At 40.1% G+C, this 17,454-nt stretch overlaps 1 protein-coding gene across 1 annotated transcript in view; it reads right to left on the bottom strand.

Annotated features, from left to right (window-relative positions):
• LOC117693628 (uncharacterized) overlaps positions 1-17,454 on the bottom strand; it is a 65,992-nt gene that overhangs the window by 15,304 nt on the left and 33,234 nt on the right. The window contains exons 13-16 of the mRNA XM_076917335.1: positions 14,276-14,389; positions 11,909-11,979; positions 6,837-6,861; positions 3,001-3,114 (exon numbers count right to left, since the gene is read on the bottom strand). Coding sequence (XP_076773450.1) covers positions 3,001-3,114; positions 6,837-6,861; positions 11,909-11,979; positions 14,276-14,389 — 324 coding nt within the window. The remainder of the gene's footprint in view (positions 1-3,000; positions 3,115-6,836; positions 6,862-11,908; positions 11,980-14,275; positions 14,390-17,454) is intronic.

The following is a 17,454-nucleotide window of genomic DNA, read 5'->3' as shown; positions in this document are numbered from 1 at the left end:
ATGTGACTATGATAATAAAAAGAACAGCAGAACTTGAACGTGTTATATGGGCATGGTACCAGTTGGGAGACACATCCTTCTGAGAAACACATGAACACAATGTTGTTCATACAATTCCTCTGTTCTCCATGCTGTCTCTCAAACAATATAAGTTTCAGAAAGACTTCCCATGAGACTTTCAGGTTTAAAAGACGACTCTCCATGGTAAACCATAAGGAAAGGCTCATGTAGAGCAGAAATGCTCTTTGTTTGTTAAATACTAGATGTCTGTCAGAAATGATGTTTGTTAAGTACCAGAGGAACTCAGCTAGACTCTGTAACTGAATTCACAGTGAATATTCCACTAGATCTAGGATGGGGAATGTGATTGTTGTTGACTTTTCATTTTTTATTTAATCATGGTACTTAACAGTCATGGAGAACATGTGGTATTGCCTCAGATGAACTGGGAAATATAGAATATTGTATGACCTCTTATCTTTCACCTTTGGGTACCATACTAGTTATAGTCTTTTCATTGTGTTCAAATTCTGACAGAAGCAGTCAGAGAGAGAAAGAGAGAGAGAGAGAGAGAGAGAGAGAGAGAGAGAGAGAGAGAGAGAGAGAGAGAGAGAGAGTTGGTTTCTGTATTTCAATCCCTGACTCAAAATTGTAGTTTTATCCAAAAGTAGAGGGCCTGGCTTAGTACAAATATGTGGCATTCCTTCTGCATCTTCAACTTGTCCCGTGTCTCCCAGTGAAGGATTTGCACCACTAGGGGTTATAGATTCCTGTGTATTTCTTACAAATACTTAGACTCCACATCATTTGAAGTCAAGTTGTCACATTAGCTGGTATGGCAAAAACAAAATTTCTTATATTGGCCAAACCTTGATGTCTTCAACATGACCAGGGAAGAAACATGGTCTGGCATTTGGATGATATGTATGCATGTGGCTTTTTAGATGACAAACATCCTCAGCCACTGTATGGACATCCTAGATAAAGTGGAGCTGCAAGGCCAGTGTGGAACACTGATGGTACACAAAGTATATACAATCCCTGCTCTATTCTGCCTCATTCAAGACCCATATCTAAAAATTCCTCTTCCAGGGGGCATTTGCCATAAGCCCACTCCCTACATGTGCTTTTTTTTAAATTTTCAGAAATATCTATAATCCAAGATTAGGCCTGAAATACCTATTTATAGTGACTTTGAATTTAAGATTCTCTTCACTCCACTTCAGGAGAACCATGGTTACACAAGTGTGCCCCCATGGGTGCATATCAGAGACAGTGGTATCAAAACTAGGACCTGTCACGTGCTAGGAACACACTAAACCAACTGGACTATACATTCTGCCCATATTAGCTCTCTGTGACAAATCCTTTTCATGTCAAAGGCCTGACTCTGAAGGCATTTTAACACATCCAGCATCCCAGCCAAACTCTTTCTATGGACCTCATAGCTGCCTATATTGTTCCACTGAGCACTCAGACTCAGCAGGCAGTATGAAGACTGACCACTAGTGATAGAAGGAATATTGGAATCAAGTTTGAGCTCACCTTCAAAGATGCATATATAGCAAAAAGAGTGATCCAGCACTGCTCAATAACCAAGCCCCAACTGGAGTTCTTAGTAGACATTGCCCATATATTGCCCATAACATGGTTCTTAAGGCTCTTGTTAATGTTGTCTGATTGGTTAAGCCTTTTCACCAGTTCTAACTGTAATGAGCCATTGTAAGTCTCTATTGTAAGTCCAGTTATCAAACACACTCAATCTATTTCTTAAATGTAGTTATCTTCCTATCTTTGAACTCTCTGATCTGATCAAGCATGTGGACTTTTCCATCTACCATCCTTGTGAATGTCTTTTGGGACATAAAGAGCATTACTCAGGTGTCTGCCAACTCTTGGTGCTCATCAGTGCATGGGATCTCACTAGGTTGAGTTATTGCAGAGAGATGCTAGGAAGCTGGACACTCTCACGGGGATTGCTGAACCCTTAATGTGGTAAAAAGTATTTCTTGAGCTCTATTGCTACAGAGGCTGATGACCTAGCTCTACACTTTGGGTTATGATTCCCCCCAGCAACTGCACAAAGAAATAAATCTGTTGCACATCTGTCTGGGGAGGGTAAAACACATTTTTGTAGATAAAATGTGTATCTTCCATTTTGAATTGACAAATTTGTCACTGGGAAGTCGATTGTGTAATAGGAGATAACTCAGATTCCCACTTATATAACTTCCCTATTTTTATCGTCTGAAAAATAAACTATTACTTCTTTACACTGTTTCCTTCATGGTATTTTGGAGCAATAACTGCAAACATTATTTAAATAGGGAACAATTAAAACATAGCACTAGTCACTGAACCTGAAACCCTAAAGGTTTGGTAGTATCACAGGCTGAAAGAAGTAAATATTCTGGGGATAACTGGGTACAAAGGACACAATGGCACTAAAGCACAAGCAGCCCGGGCACTGTGAGCACTGTGCACCTGTAAGAGGAAAAGCGCACAAACATCCCCTCCCCCCATACTTAATGATATCTTTCTCCCACATTCTTACCTCCAAACACAGGTGGAACCTGACTACTTCCGGGGTCTTTGCCACTTCATTAAGATGAGGAATTTTGTTACCTGGTTTGACTTTAACCCTCAGTCATGAGTCATTGGATGTTTACCAAGTCATTCTTGAGAAAACTCTGCTATATTCAATTGACATCACCCGTGTAGGAGAGACAGTATTAGAGGGCAGTTCACCCAATTCCTGTCTATACCAGGGGAAACCCTACCAACTCATGGAAGATGAGCCTCAGCTTTACACAGGTTCATGCTATTGAAGGAGAGACCAAACATTACATGCATTTGAAAATTCTGTAGTTGTATTTCAGTTAAAGACCTAGATATATCAGCATTGTCTACATAGGAAAATAGCCTTAAACTTTTCTGTAGATTGATATATGCGACAAACTGTCAACCACTAGAGACAATTAAACAAAATTCCCACAGTACCTTCCCCTTCATATACAATTCTTTGAACTGAAGTAACATTACGGAGTTCTGGTTCCGACTCATCCTCACTGTACATAGCTTGCATAGCTTCAAGTTTCTTTAATATCATAGAATCTGGGGATGCATTAAAAAGAGGAAGTTGTGTCAGCTTCTTGGCAGAAAATGAGAGGAAATGAACAATTGCTGCATGTTTGTACATTTGATCTGACTGCTTGTTCCAGGTACAGTCATCAGTGTGAGACTGGTGTGTCAGGAAGATCACTGCATGTAGTGAACAATCAGTTAGGCATTGAATGGACATCACAGGAATCACAGATAAAGCCTAAATATAGATGCATATGAAAACACAAAAGAAAGAGTCACATGACTGAGCATGCTGTGTGAGTGTGCTGCTTGATTGGCATCATGCTAACCCTTCTTAGAGCCACATGGACACAGCAACAGCCACTCAATGCCTTCAATGACCAACTCTTCACTGGGACATGAAGGCTTTCCTCTTAGTTGGTTGAGAAGGACTTCCCATGAGACTCTCTAGGCTGGAATGGATCTCTTTAGTGTATACTGTAGGAAAAAACACAGGTACTGCTGGAGAGCCCCGTGATGTCTGTGACATGCCAGAAGAACTCAGCTACCTAGGAGTAAATGTACCCAGAGCCAGGAATGTTTTTACTCCAGAACATTGTAGAAGACTTGTTTACTCTTCATTCTTTCCTCAACCCTTATACACTACATCTCATGACAATGTATGGTGTTGCCTTCATGGGATGTAGGGAGGTAAGAAGCTGTGAAAACTTCTGACTTTTTACCCAAGGTTACAGTGTTAGCTGCATTCATGCATCAGTGGCCATCTTCCCTGACAGAAACAACTGAAAGTACTCTACCTTTCAACCCCAAAGAAGCTGTGGGATTCCTGGATTAGTAAATAGGGCCTTCCTCAACCATCCTCATACTGTCACCTGCCTTTTAGTAATTGAGTCTGATCATTAGGGAACAAAGTTGGGAGGGTACCAATGCTTACAGATGTCCCAGTAATGACTCAGTCTCCAAGTCACACCAATCCAGTTCTCACATGAAGGTGTGAAAAAGGGAAGTTCTTTTTTATCTGGCCACACCTAGATACAATCTGAACTAGAGGAACCTGAAAAAGTAGCTTGGTGTCATTATAGGTGATAATATGTCCCCCAAAACTGTGTGGCTAGCCTGAACTAAGTCTAGCTAAGAGAATAGCAGAGTCTCCACCAGTTTGTGTGCATGCAAGACGCTGTTTACTCATTCCTCATGAAAATTCTGTTTCCAGCTGGGCAGTGGTGGCACATGCCTTTAATACCAGCACTTCGGAGGCAGAGGGAGGTGGATTTCTGAATTCGAGGCCAGCCTGGTCTACAGAGTGAGTTCCAGGACAGCCAGGGCTACACAGAGAAATCCTGTCTCGAAAAACCAAAAACAAACAAACAAACAAACAAAAAAAACCAAAAAACAAAAAACAAAACAAAAAAAAACCAAAAAACAAAAACAAAAGTTCTGTTTCCACAAAGTCCTCCATACACAGACTCAACAGGGGCAACTGACAAAGCTCCACTCTCCCTCTTGTTCCTTTCTATGGTGCAGAAACAATGTCTCTATACCAGGGTGGTCTGAATGCCACTATGATAGATGACCTGGAACTTAGAATTTTCCTATCTGTAACTCTGAAGGACTGGTTTATAAAGTTGTACCACCACAGCACATTTTATGCATAATAGATGATCAAACCCCTGTTTTAGAAAGGATAGACCTATAACTGAACAATGGGTTCCAACTGAGCCACAGGCTCCCTCTAAAACTAGCTTTTCTGAAACAAAGCCCTCTGTAGCAAGCTTATGTAATGTAGACCATGTAACAATATAACATGTAAACTATGTAACCTGTAAACAAGCTCACACAGACACCATGTTCACAATAAGATGCCTTGGTACTCCTAACTGCTGCCTATATAGATCCACCAAGTGCTCACCCTCAGGGGCAGTATGAATTTTGTCCACCAGTGAAAGAAGTCCTGCTATCGCTCAGAGTCTAGCTCATACTGCAAAGCCTGATGCCAGCAGCTAAAGAGACCACTCAGAGGGTAATATCCCCTGATGCTCCTGTAGAGGACACAGGACTCTTTCTGTTTCTAACACACACAAGTCAGCTAGAGACACAACTGTCTGTAATTTCAGTTCCGAGGAACCCAACAGCCAGTTTGAGGCTACAAATGAAACACAGATGCAAATGCAACACATATATTAAAACAGGTGAACACTCACATACCTAAAATAAAAATACATCTAGCTTTAAAAATCAATTTCCAAAAATCTGAGTCAGTATGTATATCTAGCCACGTGGTGGCTGGAGGTCCTAGAGGACATTGTCCATAAGGTGAATGGCTCTTTGTGTTCACGCTAATGTTATGTACATACAAAGTATTTTTGTTATTTCTTTTTATGTTATATATGTATATACAGTACTTTTATTTTTGTTCTATTAAGTATCTAGAATTCACAGGAGAGCATTTTTAATTTTTCACCCTTTCATTGAAAATAGATTCTTTTCTCATAAAATATATCCTAATTGTGCTTTCTATTGTCTCTGCTACCCCCAGTTCCTTGCTACCACGCTTCCCTCTGGATCCACTCCCTTTGTGACTCTCATTAGAAAAAAATAATAACAGGCTTCTAAGAGATAAAAACTAAATGTGACAAAATAAACCAAAATAGAATAAAATATATATGTACTTATTTTTGAAAACATCAATTTCTTTATTTGATATAATATTCACATCGAATCTCATGTTTGTTTCTCACTGTGAATCCTCCTATATATCAACATACCTCTTCTTGTCCTCTTCCAAATAATGGCTACTGTTTTCATTACTGTTGTTACATCCGTGTGTGTGTGTGTGTGTGTGTGTGTGTGTGTGTGTTCCTACTTACATAACTGGAGCATGCTCAGCCTGTACAATGTTATTATTGTGTTTTGTATGTATATATTTTCAGAGCTGAGCATGTGGTATTGCATAAACAATTTTTGTGCTCTATCCTGAGGAGAATATTTTCCCACTTTACCAGTGTTTGTGAAATGAGCCATGTATGATAAAAGCCTGTGAGAAAATCACCCAGCCCAACTTCTCATGCAGTGTCAGGCTCTTATCCTCAGAATCTGTGATCTGACTAAAAGCATCTGGGCTTTTCTACCTCTCATGCTTGTGGATGTCTGCAGGCAGATGAAGAGCAATGCCCTGAGCTTTTGCTCACTATGGTAGTCATGCCAGTGTCTGGGATCTCTGTATTTTTGACCTACTGAAAGATGATTCTGGAAAGATGGAATATGGGCATTACTAAGTCCTTGCTCCACAAAGTGTCTCTTGATCTGCATGAAGAGCCTCATCACTTACCACTGTGCTCTGGTTTAGTCTTCAGTAGAGTACCACCATAAAGAAACGAATACACCATATGGGATGAAGTCTGAACTCTTATTTTGTAGGTAAAATGTGTATCCTATTATGGTAATTCAATAGCTTCTCATTGGAGATTGGAGTGGGTAGTCTGGATGCCTATCTTGAACAAAACCAGGTTTAGACACAACCTGGTATACACCATTCCAAACTAAGTACTGGGTTCATAGCTGGATCCTGTGAGTATACACAAATGAGCTCAGCCTATTTTTTTTTAACTTAGGAAACTATTATTTTAAAAGACAAAATCCAAATTCTTCCCAAGAGGTAGTTTAGATTATTGTGTTGCATTCAAATATAAGTATACGCAACATTTACACAGCTTGTTTCTACAATGTGTCTTAAGAAAATTGGCAATACATACAAAGTCTGCGCTTTCTTTCTTCCACCTGAAATTTAAAGGAGAGAAAATAGTATGAAGTGCAGGTCACATTAGTTTCTGTTTGCATGGGTCTTTGAAAACTATGTCAACATGTTTTTTAATGCCAATCAACATAGGCAAGTATCTACAAGTGAAAGATTATGTATTAGCACATTCTGTGATGGTAGCCCAGAAGACTGGGGTTTCTCAGTTGTGCCACTTCCCACTTTTCCCATTTTAAAGGCCGCATTAACTATCACTATCTGTTTGTCCTCTGCCAACTGTTCTGTATGTCACTCTGCAACATGCTTGAGCATCTTTAGAACTGGCTTGTGGAATTAATCCCTTCTGCAATATTGTCTCAATTATTTATACTAAAGCTAACGTGGTAAGTTTTAACACTTCGCATCCACACTGGACATATGAAGCTTCCTCCATACTGACTTTACTGGAACATACTGCACATAAGTCAAGGGAACCTGACATGCTTGTCAACTTCTAAATGAAATCTCTAAATTTTTGCCAAATGAGGAACCTTTTTCTCCAGAACAAAAGGTCCTATCACAAAGACTTTAATACTTGACACTGGGTTCCTTCCGGTCTGGGCCCAGAAACTGAGCAGATCCAAGAAGGCAGCTCTGCCCCCAATCACACAGAACCCAGAGGAAGCAGGGCTCCAAGGAACTCTAACCCTGGCAGTATCTTAGGTAAGCAGACAACAACCTTCACCCCAAACAGAGAGTAACTGGGACCCACAAAGACCCAGGAAGTCACTCCCGGCACAGAGCACTGGTTCCTTCCAGTAAGGGCCAGAGCACTGAGCAGATCTTGGGTGGCAGCTCTGCTTCCAACCTCTAAGAACCCATAGGAAGTGGGGGTCTCTAACTCAGGCAGTATCTTAGGTAAGCAGACAGCAAGGCCTGCCCCAAATAGGGAGTAACTGGGACCCACAAGGACCCAGAAAGTCATTCCTGGCCTGGAGCACTGGTTCCCTTTGGTCTGGGCCAGAGCACTGAGCAGATCTTGGGCTCCAGCTCTGCTCCCAATCTCTAAGAACCCAGAGGAAAGGGGCTCCCAGAGCTCTAACCTGGGCAGCATCCTGTCTGTGCTTGAGCACTGAGCAGATTTTGGGTCCCAGTGCTTACCCCACACAGTTACACCCACCCCACACAGTTCTGATACAACCAAGATAATAGGAAAGACAGGCTCCAATCAGGGACAGGGCAGGTAGCACTAAGGAGATACAGATGGCAAAAGGCAAGCGCAAGAACATAAGCATCAGTACCATAGTAATCAGTAATCAGAGAACTTGGCATCATTAGAACCTAGTTCTTCCGCACTAGAAAGTCCTGAATTCCCCATATCACCAGGAAAGCAAGATTCAGATTTAAAATCACTTCTAATGATGATGATAGAGGACTTTAAGAAGGACATAAATAACACTCTCAAAGAATTTGAGGAGAACACAGGTAAACAGGTAGAAGCCCTTAAAGAGGAAACAAAAAAAAATCCCTTAAAGAATTACAAGAGAACACAACCAAACAGGTGAAGGAATTGGACAAAACCATCCAGGACATAAAAATGGAAGTAGAAACAATCAAGAAATCACAAAGAGAGACTACGCTGGAGATAGAAAACCTAGGAAAGAAATCAGGAGTCATAGACACAAGCATCACCAACAGAATACAAGAGATAGAAGAGAGACTCTCAGGTGCAGAAGATACCATAGAAACTATCAGCACAACTGTCAAAGAATATGCAAAACGTAAAAAGTTATTAACACAAAATATCCAGGTAATCCAGGATACAGTGAGGAGACCAAACCTAAGGATAATAGGTGTAGATGAGAGTGAAGATTCCCAACTTAAAGGGCCAATAAATATCTTCAACAAAATTATAGAAGAAAACTTCCCTAATCTAAAGAACGAGATGCCCATAAACATACAAAAAGCCTATAGAATGCCAACTAGACTAGACCAGAAATGAAATACCTCCCCCATCACATAATAATCAAAACACTGAGTGTACAAAACAAAGAAAGAATATTAAATGCAGTAAGGGAGAAAGGTCAAGTAACATATAAAGGCAGAACTATCAGAATTACACCAGACTTCTCACCAGATACTATGAAAGCTAGAAGATGCTGCACAGATATCATACAGACCCTTAGAGAACACAAATGCCAACCCAGGCTACTATACCCAGCAACACTCTCAATTACCATAGATGGAGAAATCAAGATATTCCATGACAAAACCAAATGTACAAAATATCTTTCTACAAACCCAGAATTACAAAGGATAATAGCAGGAAAGCTCCAATACAAGGAGGGAAATTATACCTTAGAAAGAGCAAGAAAGTAACCCTCTTCCAACAAATCCAAAAGAAGATAGCCACATAAAGATAGCGTCACCTCTAATAAAAAAAATAACAGGAGACAACAATCGCTGTTCCTTAATATCTCTTAACATCAATGGACTCAGTTCCCCAATTAAAAGACATAGGCTAATGGACTGGATACATAAACGGGACCCAGCATTTTGCTGCATACAGGAAACCCACCTTATGCAAAGACAGACTCTACCTTAGAGTAAAAGGCTGGAAAACAATTTTTCAAGCAAATGCTCCTAAGAAACAAGCTGGAGTAGCCATTCTAAAATCTCCAGCCCAAGAACACAAAGGCGGGGACTCATGGCTCCATCTGTATAGGTAGTTGAAGTTGGCCTTGCCAGGCATCATTGGAAGTGGACAGCCTTGGTACCTGAAAGTTTGGATTCCCTAGTGTTGGGGAATTGCAAGAGCAGGGAGGCGGGAATGAGAGGATGGTGGGAGCAGACCCTCATAGTAATTGGAGTGTTTGGAATGGGGTAAGGGTTAGGAATCAGTGGAAGTGGAGGGCCTAGGTGCCCAGGAGTTTGGATTCCCTGATGTTGGGAAATTTGAGAGCAAGAAGGCAAAAATGGGAGGATGGTGGGAACACACCCTCATAAAAACTCCCAGAATTATATGGATTAGACATGACAGAGGCAGGCCACCAGAAGACTAGATTCCAGAATTCAAACAAACAATTATCTTGATACTAAAATTTCTTTTGATAATTGTATATTGCAGAATACATAGCCTTGGTGTATCTACTCATCAGGCATGCTGAGCAGACCTGCTCGAACCTCTGATGTCCTGGAATTCCAGCTGGATGCAGTGAAGACACAGTGTCAGAGGCTTATCAATTTACTCTTCCCCCAACCCCTCTTCTAATATCTCAACACCCATAATCAGCTTGAAGAAGTTAATGAAGAGTTGGCACCCCTATTCCCTGGGCTTGGGGACTGAGGTGGTTAATATTGGGCTGTCTTTCTAGGGAAAAGTAGTGGTTTTGGTGGAACAGGAGGCTTAGCTAGAATTTATTGCATAGCTATAACCTACTGATAGAAATGTGTATAGTTGTTATTAATATGAAGTTATAATCTCTTAAATGGTACAAAATTTACTTTGATTTCAAATTTAAGGTTTTCATTGGTACAAGCTGCTTATTAATATAAAAGTGAAATGAATATTGTTACTATCATAGGCATTGCGCCTGAACAACACATTTAGGAATACAAGGCTTAGACCCAGTCCTTCTTTAACTTTTTTAACTTATTTGAGATGGTTAGACTGTGAGTGAAGGGCCTATAGCAAATTCATGGCTTGGAGTTTATTGTTAGAGTGTTTTCTATATTTTCTTTAGAAATAGCTAAGAGGAGTTAACAGACAACACTCCAGATTGCCTTACATAAATAGTTGGTTTTCAAAACATCAGAAATCCACAGAATTGACGTTACAAACATTTCTGTATTAATGTTCATTTTGATTAGAGACCTGTCTGCTCCTGACAGCTTCCTGTCTTGGATTCTAAGAAGAAATTGAGCATCTTTGGAGTTATTCCAATTGTGGTGAGTCAACCACTAGGCAAGAATTGCCTCTTTCCATCTATAGAAAAATCACTGTCCAGAAAAGGACACACTTGCAGAATAGTCGACTGACTATATCTTCCAAGAAAGAGTAATCAGCCCTTAATAATTCTGCATCACTAGGTCTGTCAGATAGAAGATCCTGGGCCAGAAGGCTGAAGATTTGATGCTCCAACATTCTGTAGTATAGAGACTGTCCAGGTGTTCAGCGGTCTCTATAAATTGGCTATGTTTTAGAAGGTATGCTTTGTGCTTCCCATAATTTCAGTTAACTCAGTCATTCTGGATTTCTGATGGGGTTGAAAAATTATACTCTCATAGCTAGTCCTTGCTATTTAATTTGAGAGAAAAGATTTGAGAGGATGGTTTTCAGCTGACATTCATTCTAAAGCCAAGAAAAAAAAAAAGCCAGGTTCAGAACTAAGTGTTTTATTTAGGAGAGATGACAGAGGTTCTGGTTAGTCAACAAAATGATGGACTGGGTATTAGGTCTATCTTGCACCTAACTGACATAAATTGGTATAGTTATACTCTAACTGTATTTTGAGAGAAAAGATTTATTGTAACAGGAAGGGTGATATGTAGGAGGAGCTAAGGTGGGAGGAGTAAGGAGAGGAGAAGGAGAGGAGGAGCTAGGTGATGAGAGAGAAAGAGAGAGGGGTGGCAGACATGGAGGCAGATGTTCACATGTCTCCGCCAGTCAAAGATAGTTGATATATCTAGATTGGGTATTAGGTTACACTTCTGATTGGTATTGAGCATTACCAAATTTATAAAGACATTGGTTAACATTAAAAAATTGTATAAAATGAAAAAGAAGAAGGGGGTATGGGATAGGAGTTTTCTAGGGAGGGGAAATGGGGAAAGGGGGTGGCATCTGAAATGTAAATAAAATATCCAATAAAAAATAAAATAAAATAAAATAAAACAAAAAAAGTACTCAACACTGGGTGCTTTGGGGCTCTATTCTATTAGACTAGGCTACTACAATTATACTTTCCCTTGATTGAGCTAAGTCTCTTAAGGCCTAAGATAATCCTGCTCAACATGGTTGGTAAAATGGGATTTTGATGGAAAAATAAGATCACTAAAGTAACATTTTTATCTTTAAAAAGGCCTTCTTACCGACTCCATAGTGTCTGGTGTGCCTTTTTGGTCATCTAGAGGAAGTGGGTTGTGAGTATGCTCCGGTACATCTACTGGGACAGAAATTGACAGTCAGCTCATGGTACTGTTTACCACTTATGTAGCATCTTAGCTTGGTGTAGATAAAAGTACAAGGACTTAGCACATGTGACTAGACCTAATGAAGGAGATGGCTGGGCTGCTGCTGAACTGCTTTTCCTTGAAGGTAAATAAAAGCAAAGAGAGGCATGGAGAGATATGAGTAACAGTATTGCTGCATTTCCAGACAGTGGGAACCCAATGCAGCATAAAATAATCTGTCTCTGATTAGTAAGATGAAATACAAGTCTTCACATGTATTCCATTTGGAGGGACCACTGTGCCTCAGTTTGCATGTGGAGGTCAGAGGACATACTGTGGGATTCCAAACTTGGACATGTACAAGATAACCCCTACATGTCAAAATGCTCAGGGAACATTGTGGAAGATGAGTGGAAAGATTATAAGAGATGGAGGGACAGGACATATGCTGCTGGATAGTGTCTTCTAGACATGAACTGGATGGTAAACACATGAAATCTCAATACAGTTGGCCAACAGGACCTGCATCATGGCAGCATCTACTGACCTACCACCTTAGATCAAGAGCTATAGCCAATCAATGACTAGAAAGACACACACACACACACACACACACACACACACACACACACACACTGAGAGAGAGAGAGAGAGAGAGAGAGAGAGAGAGAGAGAGACAGAGAGAGAGAGAGAGAGAGAGAGAGAGAGAGAGAGAGAATATCAGTTTTATCTAGGAGCATACCATCCTCAGACCTTGATTTCAAATTAGCAGCACTAAACATGTAGACTCAAGAGCAACATTAAAGGCACACAAGTGTTTATGTAACAACAATAGGTATAGAAGAGGACATATTTGAAGGGAGAACATGGGATATGTTGGACTGAGGGGAAGGGGGAATAAATAAAGTAGTCACATTAAATTCTCTAACAATCAGAAGGCTAAATTAAAACAATCCTGCTTTCTCCCTTTTCCTCCTTCCCTCCTTCAATCAAGGTCTCTTGCAGATGCTGGAACCAGACTAGAAGCCAGCGAAAAGCAGAACCTTCCTTTTTCTGGCTCTGACTGTGCTGGGGTTACAAGTCTGCACAGAAATGCCCCACTGTTTTTTTTTTTTTTTTTAATGTGTCCTGGAGATTCGAACTAAGGTACTAGTGTGCACAGCAGGTGTTCTTATGCACTGAACCATCTGCACATCCTGTCATTTACTCTGCACAACTATTTAAAAGTGGAGGTTTATATTCAAACAAATTATCCCTCAAAAGCGAAGAATGATACAATCTTAAAATGTGTGACTAAAAAGAGGTAAATTGTAATCATTTGTCATGTGTAGTGCACATTTTATAGAAGTACATTGTAAAATTGATAATCTATATGTCTTCCGTGAGTTTATAAACATAGTTTAAAGGTCTTTATATCATTTCTTCTTTGCAATGTATATATATATCTGCAAGGTCCCCACACCTTTTTTTGGACAAGTTGTAATATGATCCTGCCACAGATACCCAATTATATAACTTCCCTATTTTTATGGTCTGAAAAATAAACTATTACTTCTTTACACTGTTTCCTTCATGGTATTTTGTAGCAATAACTACAAACATTATTCAGATAGGGAACAATTAAAACATAGCACTAGTCACTGAACCTGAAACCCTAAAGGTTTGGTAGTATCACAGGCTGAAAGAAGTAAATATTCTGGGGATAACTGGGTACAAAGGACACAATGGCACTAAAGCACAAGCAGCCCAGGCACTGTGAGCACTGTGCACCTGTAAGAGGAAAAGTGCACAAACATCCCCTCCCCCCATACTTAATGATATCTTTCTCCCACATTCTTACCTTCAAACACAGGTGGAACCTGACTACTTCCGGGGTCTTTGCCACTTCATTAAGATGAGGAATTTTGTTACCTGGTTTGACTTTAACCCTCAGTCATGAGTCATTGGATGTTTACCAAGTCATTCTTGAGAAAACTCTGCTATATTCAATTGACATCACCCGTGTAGGAGAGACAGTATTAGAGGGCAGTTCACCCAATTCCTGTCTATACCAGGGGAAACCCTACCAACTCATGGAAGATGAGCCTCAGCTTTACACAGGTTCATGCTATTGAAGGAGAGACCAAACATTACATGCATTTGAAAATTCTGTAGTTGTATTTCGGTTAAAGACCTAGATATATCAGCATTGTCTACATAGGAAAATAGCCTTAAACTTTTCTGTAGATTGATATATGCGACAAACTGTCAACCACTAGAGACAATTAAACAAAATTCCCACAGTACCTTTCTTACTGTGTACAGTAGTTTCAGCTGAAGTATCCTTATGGACTTCAGGTCCCATCGCATTCTGAGTGTCCATAGCTTGCTTCTCTTTAATTGTCTTTATTAGTAAACTTACTGGGAATGCATTAAAAAGAGGAAGTTGTGTCAGCTTCTTGGCAGAAAATGAGAGGAAATGAACAATTGCTGCATGTTTGTACATTTGATCTGACTGCTTGTTCCAGGTACAATCATCAGTGTGAGACTGGTGTGTCAGGAAGATCACTGCATGTAGTGAACAATCAGTTAGGCATTGAATGGACATCACAGGAATCACAGATAAAGCCTAAATATAGATGCATATGAAAACACAAAAGAAAGAGTCACATGACTGAGCATGCTGTGTGAGTGTGCTGCTTGATTGGCATCATGCTAACCCTTCTTAGAGCCACATGGACACAGCAACAGCCACTCAATGCCTTCAATGACCAACTCTTCACTGGGACATGAAGGCTTTCCTCTTAGTTGGTTGAGAAGGACTTCCCATGAGACTCTCTAGGCTGGAATGGATCTCTTTAGTGTATACTGTAGGAAAAAACACAGGTACTGCTGGAGAGCCCCGTGATGTCTGTGACATGCCAGAAGAACTCAGCTACCTAGGAGTAAATGTACCCAGAGCCAGGAATGTTTTTACTCCAGAACATTGTAGAAGACTTGTTTACTCTTCATTCTTTCCTCAACCCTTATACACTACATCTCATGACAATGTATGGTGTTGCCTTCATGGGATGTAGGGAGGTAAGAAGCTGTGAAAACTTCTGACTTTTTACCCAAGGTTACAGTGTTAGCTGCATTCATGCATCAGTGGCCATCTTCCCTGACAGAAACAACTGAAAGTACTCTACCTTTCAACCCCAAAGAAGCTGTGGGATTCCTGGATTAGTAAATAGGGCCTTCCTCAACCATCCTCATACTGTCACCTGCCTTTTAGTAATTGAGTCTGATCATTAGGGAACAAAGTTGGGAGGGTACCAATGCTTACAGATGTCCCAGTAATGACTCAGTCTCCAAGTCACACCAATCCAGTTCTCACATGAAGGTGTGAAAAAGGGAAGTTCTTTTTTATCTGGCCACACCTAGATACAATCTGAACTAGAGGAACCTGAAAAAGTAGCTTGGTGTCATTATAGGTGATAATATGTCCCCCAAAACTGTGTGGCTAGCCTGAACTAAGTCTAGCTAAGAGAATAGCAGAGTCTCCACCAGTTTGTGTGCATGCAAGACGCTGTTTACTCATTCCTCATAAAAATTCTGTTTCCAGATGGGCAGTGGTGGCACATGCCTTTAATCCCAGCACTTGGGATGCAGAGGGAGGTAGATTTCTGTGTTCGAGGCCAGCCTGGTCTACAGAGTGAGTTCCAGGACAGCCAGGGCTACACAGAGAAATCCTGTCTCGAAAAACCAAAAAAAAAAAAAACCAAAAAACAAAAAACAACAACAACAAAAAAACCAAACACAAAAACAAAAAACAACCCAAAAGCTCTGTTTCCACAAAGTCCTCCATACACAGACTCAACAGGGGCAACTGACAAAGCTCCACTCTCCCTCTTGTTCCTTTCTATGGTGCAGAAACAATGTCTCTATACCAGGGTGGTCTGAATGCCACTATGATAGATGACCTGGAACTTAGAATTTTCCTATCTGTAACTCTGAAGGACTGGTTTATAAAGTTGTACCACCACAGCACATTTTATGCATAATAGATGATCAAACCCATGTTTTAGAAAGGATAGGCCTATAACTGAACAATGGGTTCCAACTGAGCCACAGGCTCCCTCTAAAACTAGCTTTTCTGAAACAAAGCCCTCTGTAGCAAGCTTATGTAATGTAGACCATGTAACTATATAACATGTAAACTATGTAACCTGTAAACAAGCTCACACAGACACCATGTTCACAATAAGATGCCTTCGTACTCCTAACTGCTGCCTATATAGATCCACCAAGTGCTCACCCTCAGGGGCAGTATGAATTTTGTCCACCAGTGAAAGAAGTCCTGCTATCGCTCAGAGTCTAGCTCATACTGCAAAGCCTGATGCCAGCAGCTAAAGAGACCACTCAGAGGGTAATATCCCCTGATGCTCCTGTAGAGGACACAGGACTCTTTCTGTTTCTAACACACACAAGTCAGCTAGAGACACAACTGTCTGTAATTTCAGTTCCGAGGAACCCAACAGCCAGTTTGAGGCTACAAATGAAACATAGATGCAAATGCTGCACATATATTAAAACAGGTGAACACTCACATACCTAAAATAAAAATACATCTAGCTTTAAAAATCAATTTCTAAAAATCTGAGTCTGTATGTATATCTAGCCACGTGGTGGCTGGAGGTCCTAGAGGACATTGTCCATAAGGTGAATGGCTCTTAGTGTTCACACTAATGTTATCTACATACAAAGTCTTTTTGTTATTTTTTTATGTTATATATGTATATACAGTACTTTTATTTTTGTTCTATTAAGTATCTAGAATTCACAGGAGAGCATTTTTAATTTTTTACCCTTTCATTGAAAATAGATTCTTTTCTCATAAAATATATCCTAATTGTGTTTTCTTTTCTCTTTGCTCCCCCCAGTTCCTTGCTACCACGCTTCCCTCTGGATCCACTCCCTTTGTGACTCTCATTAGAAAAAAATAATAACAGGCTTCTAAGAGATAAAAACTAAATGTGACAAAATAAACCAAAATGGAGCAAAAAATATATGTACTTATTTTTTTTAAAACACTATTTTTAATATAATATTCACATCAAATCCCATGTTTGTTTCTCACTGTGAATCTTCCTATATATCAATATACCTCTCCTTGTCCTCTTCCAAATAATGGCTACTGTTTTCATTACTGTTGTTACATCCGTGTGTGTGTGTGTGCATTCCTACTTACATAACTGGAGCATGCTCAGCCTGTACAATGTTATTATTGTGTTTTGTATGTATATGTTTTCAGAGCTGAGCATGTGGTATTGCATAAACAATTGGTGTGCTCTATCCTGAGGAGAATATTTTCCCACTTTACCAGTGTTTGTGAAATGAGCCATGTATGATAAAAGCCTGTGAGAAAATCACCCAGCCCAACTTCTCATGCAGTGTCGGGCTCCTATTCTCAGAATCTATGATCTGACTAGGAGCATCTGGGCTTT

The sequence above is a fragment of the Arvicanthis niloticus genome, chromosome 21 (assembly GCF_011762505.2).
Source record: "Arvicanthis niloticus isolate mArvNil1 chromosome 21, mArvNil1.pat.X, whole genome shotgun sequence".
NCBI lineage: Eukaryota > Metazoa > Chordata > Mammalia > Rodentia > Muridae > Arvicanthis > Arvicanthis niloticus.
This window is presented reverse-complemented; position numbering and strand designations above follow the sequence as displayed.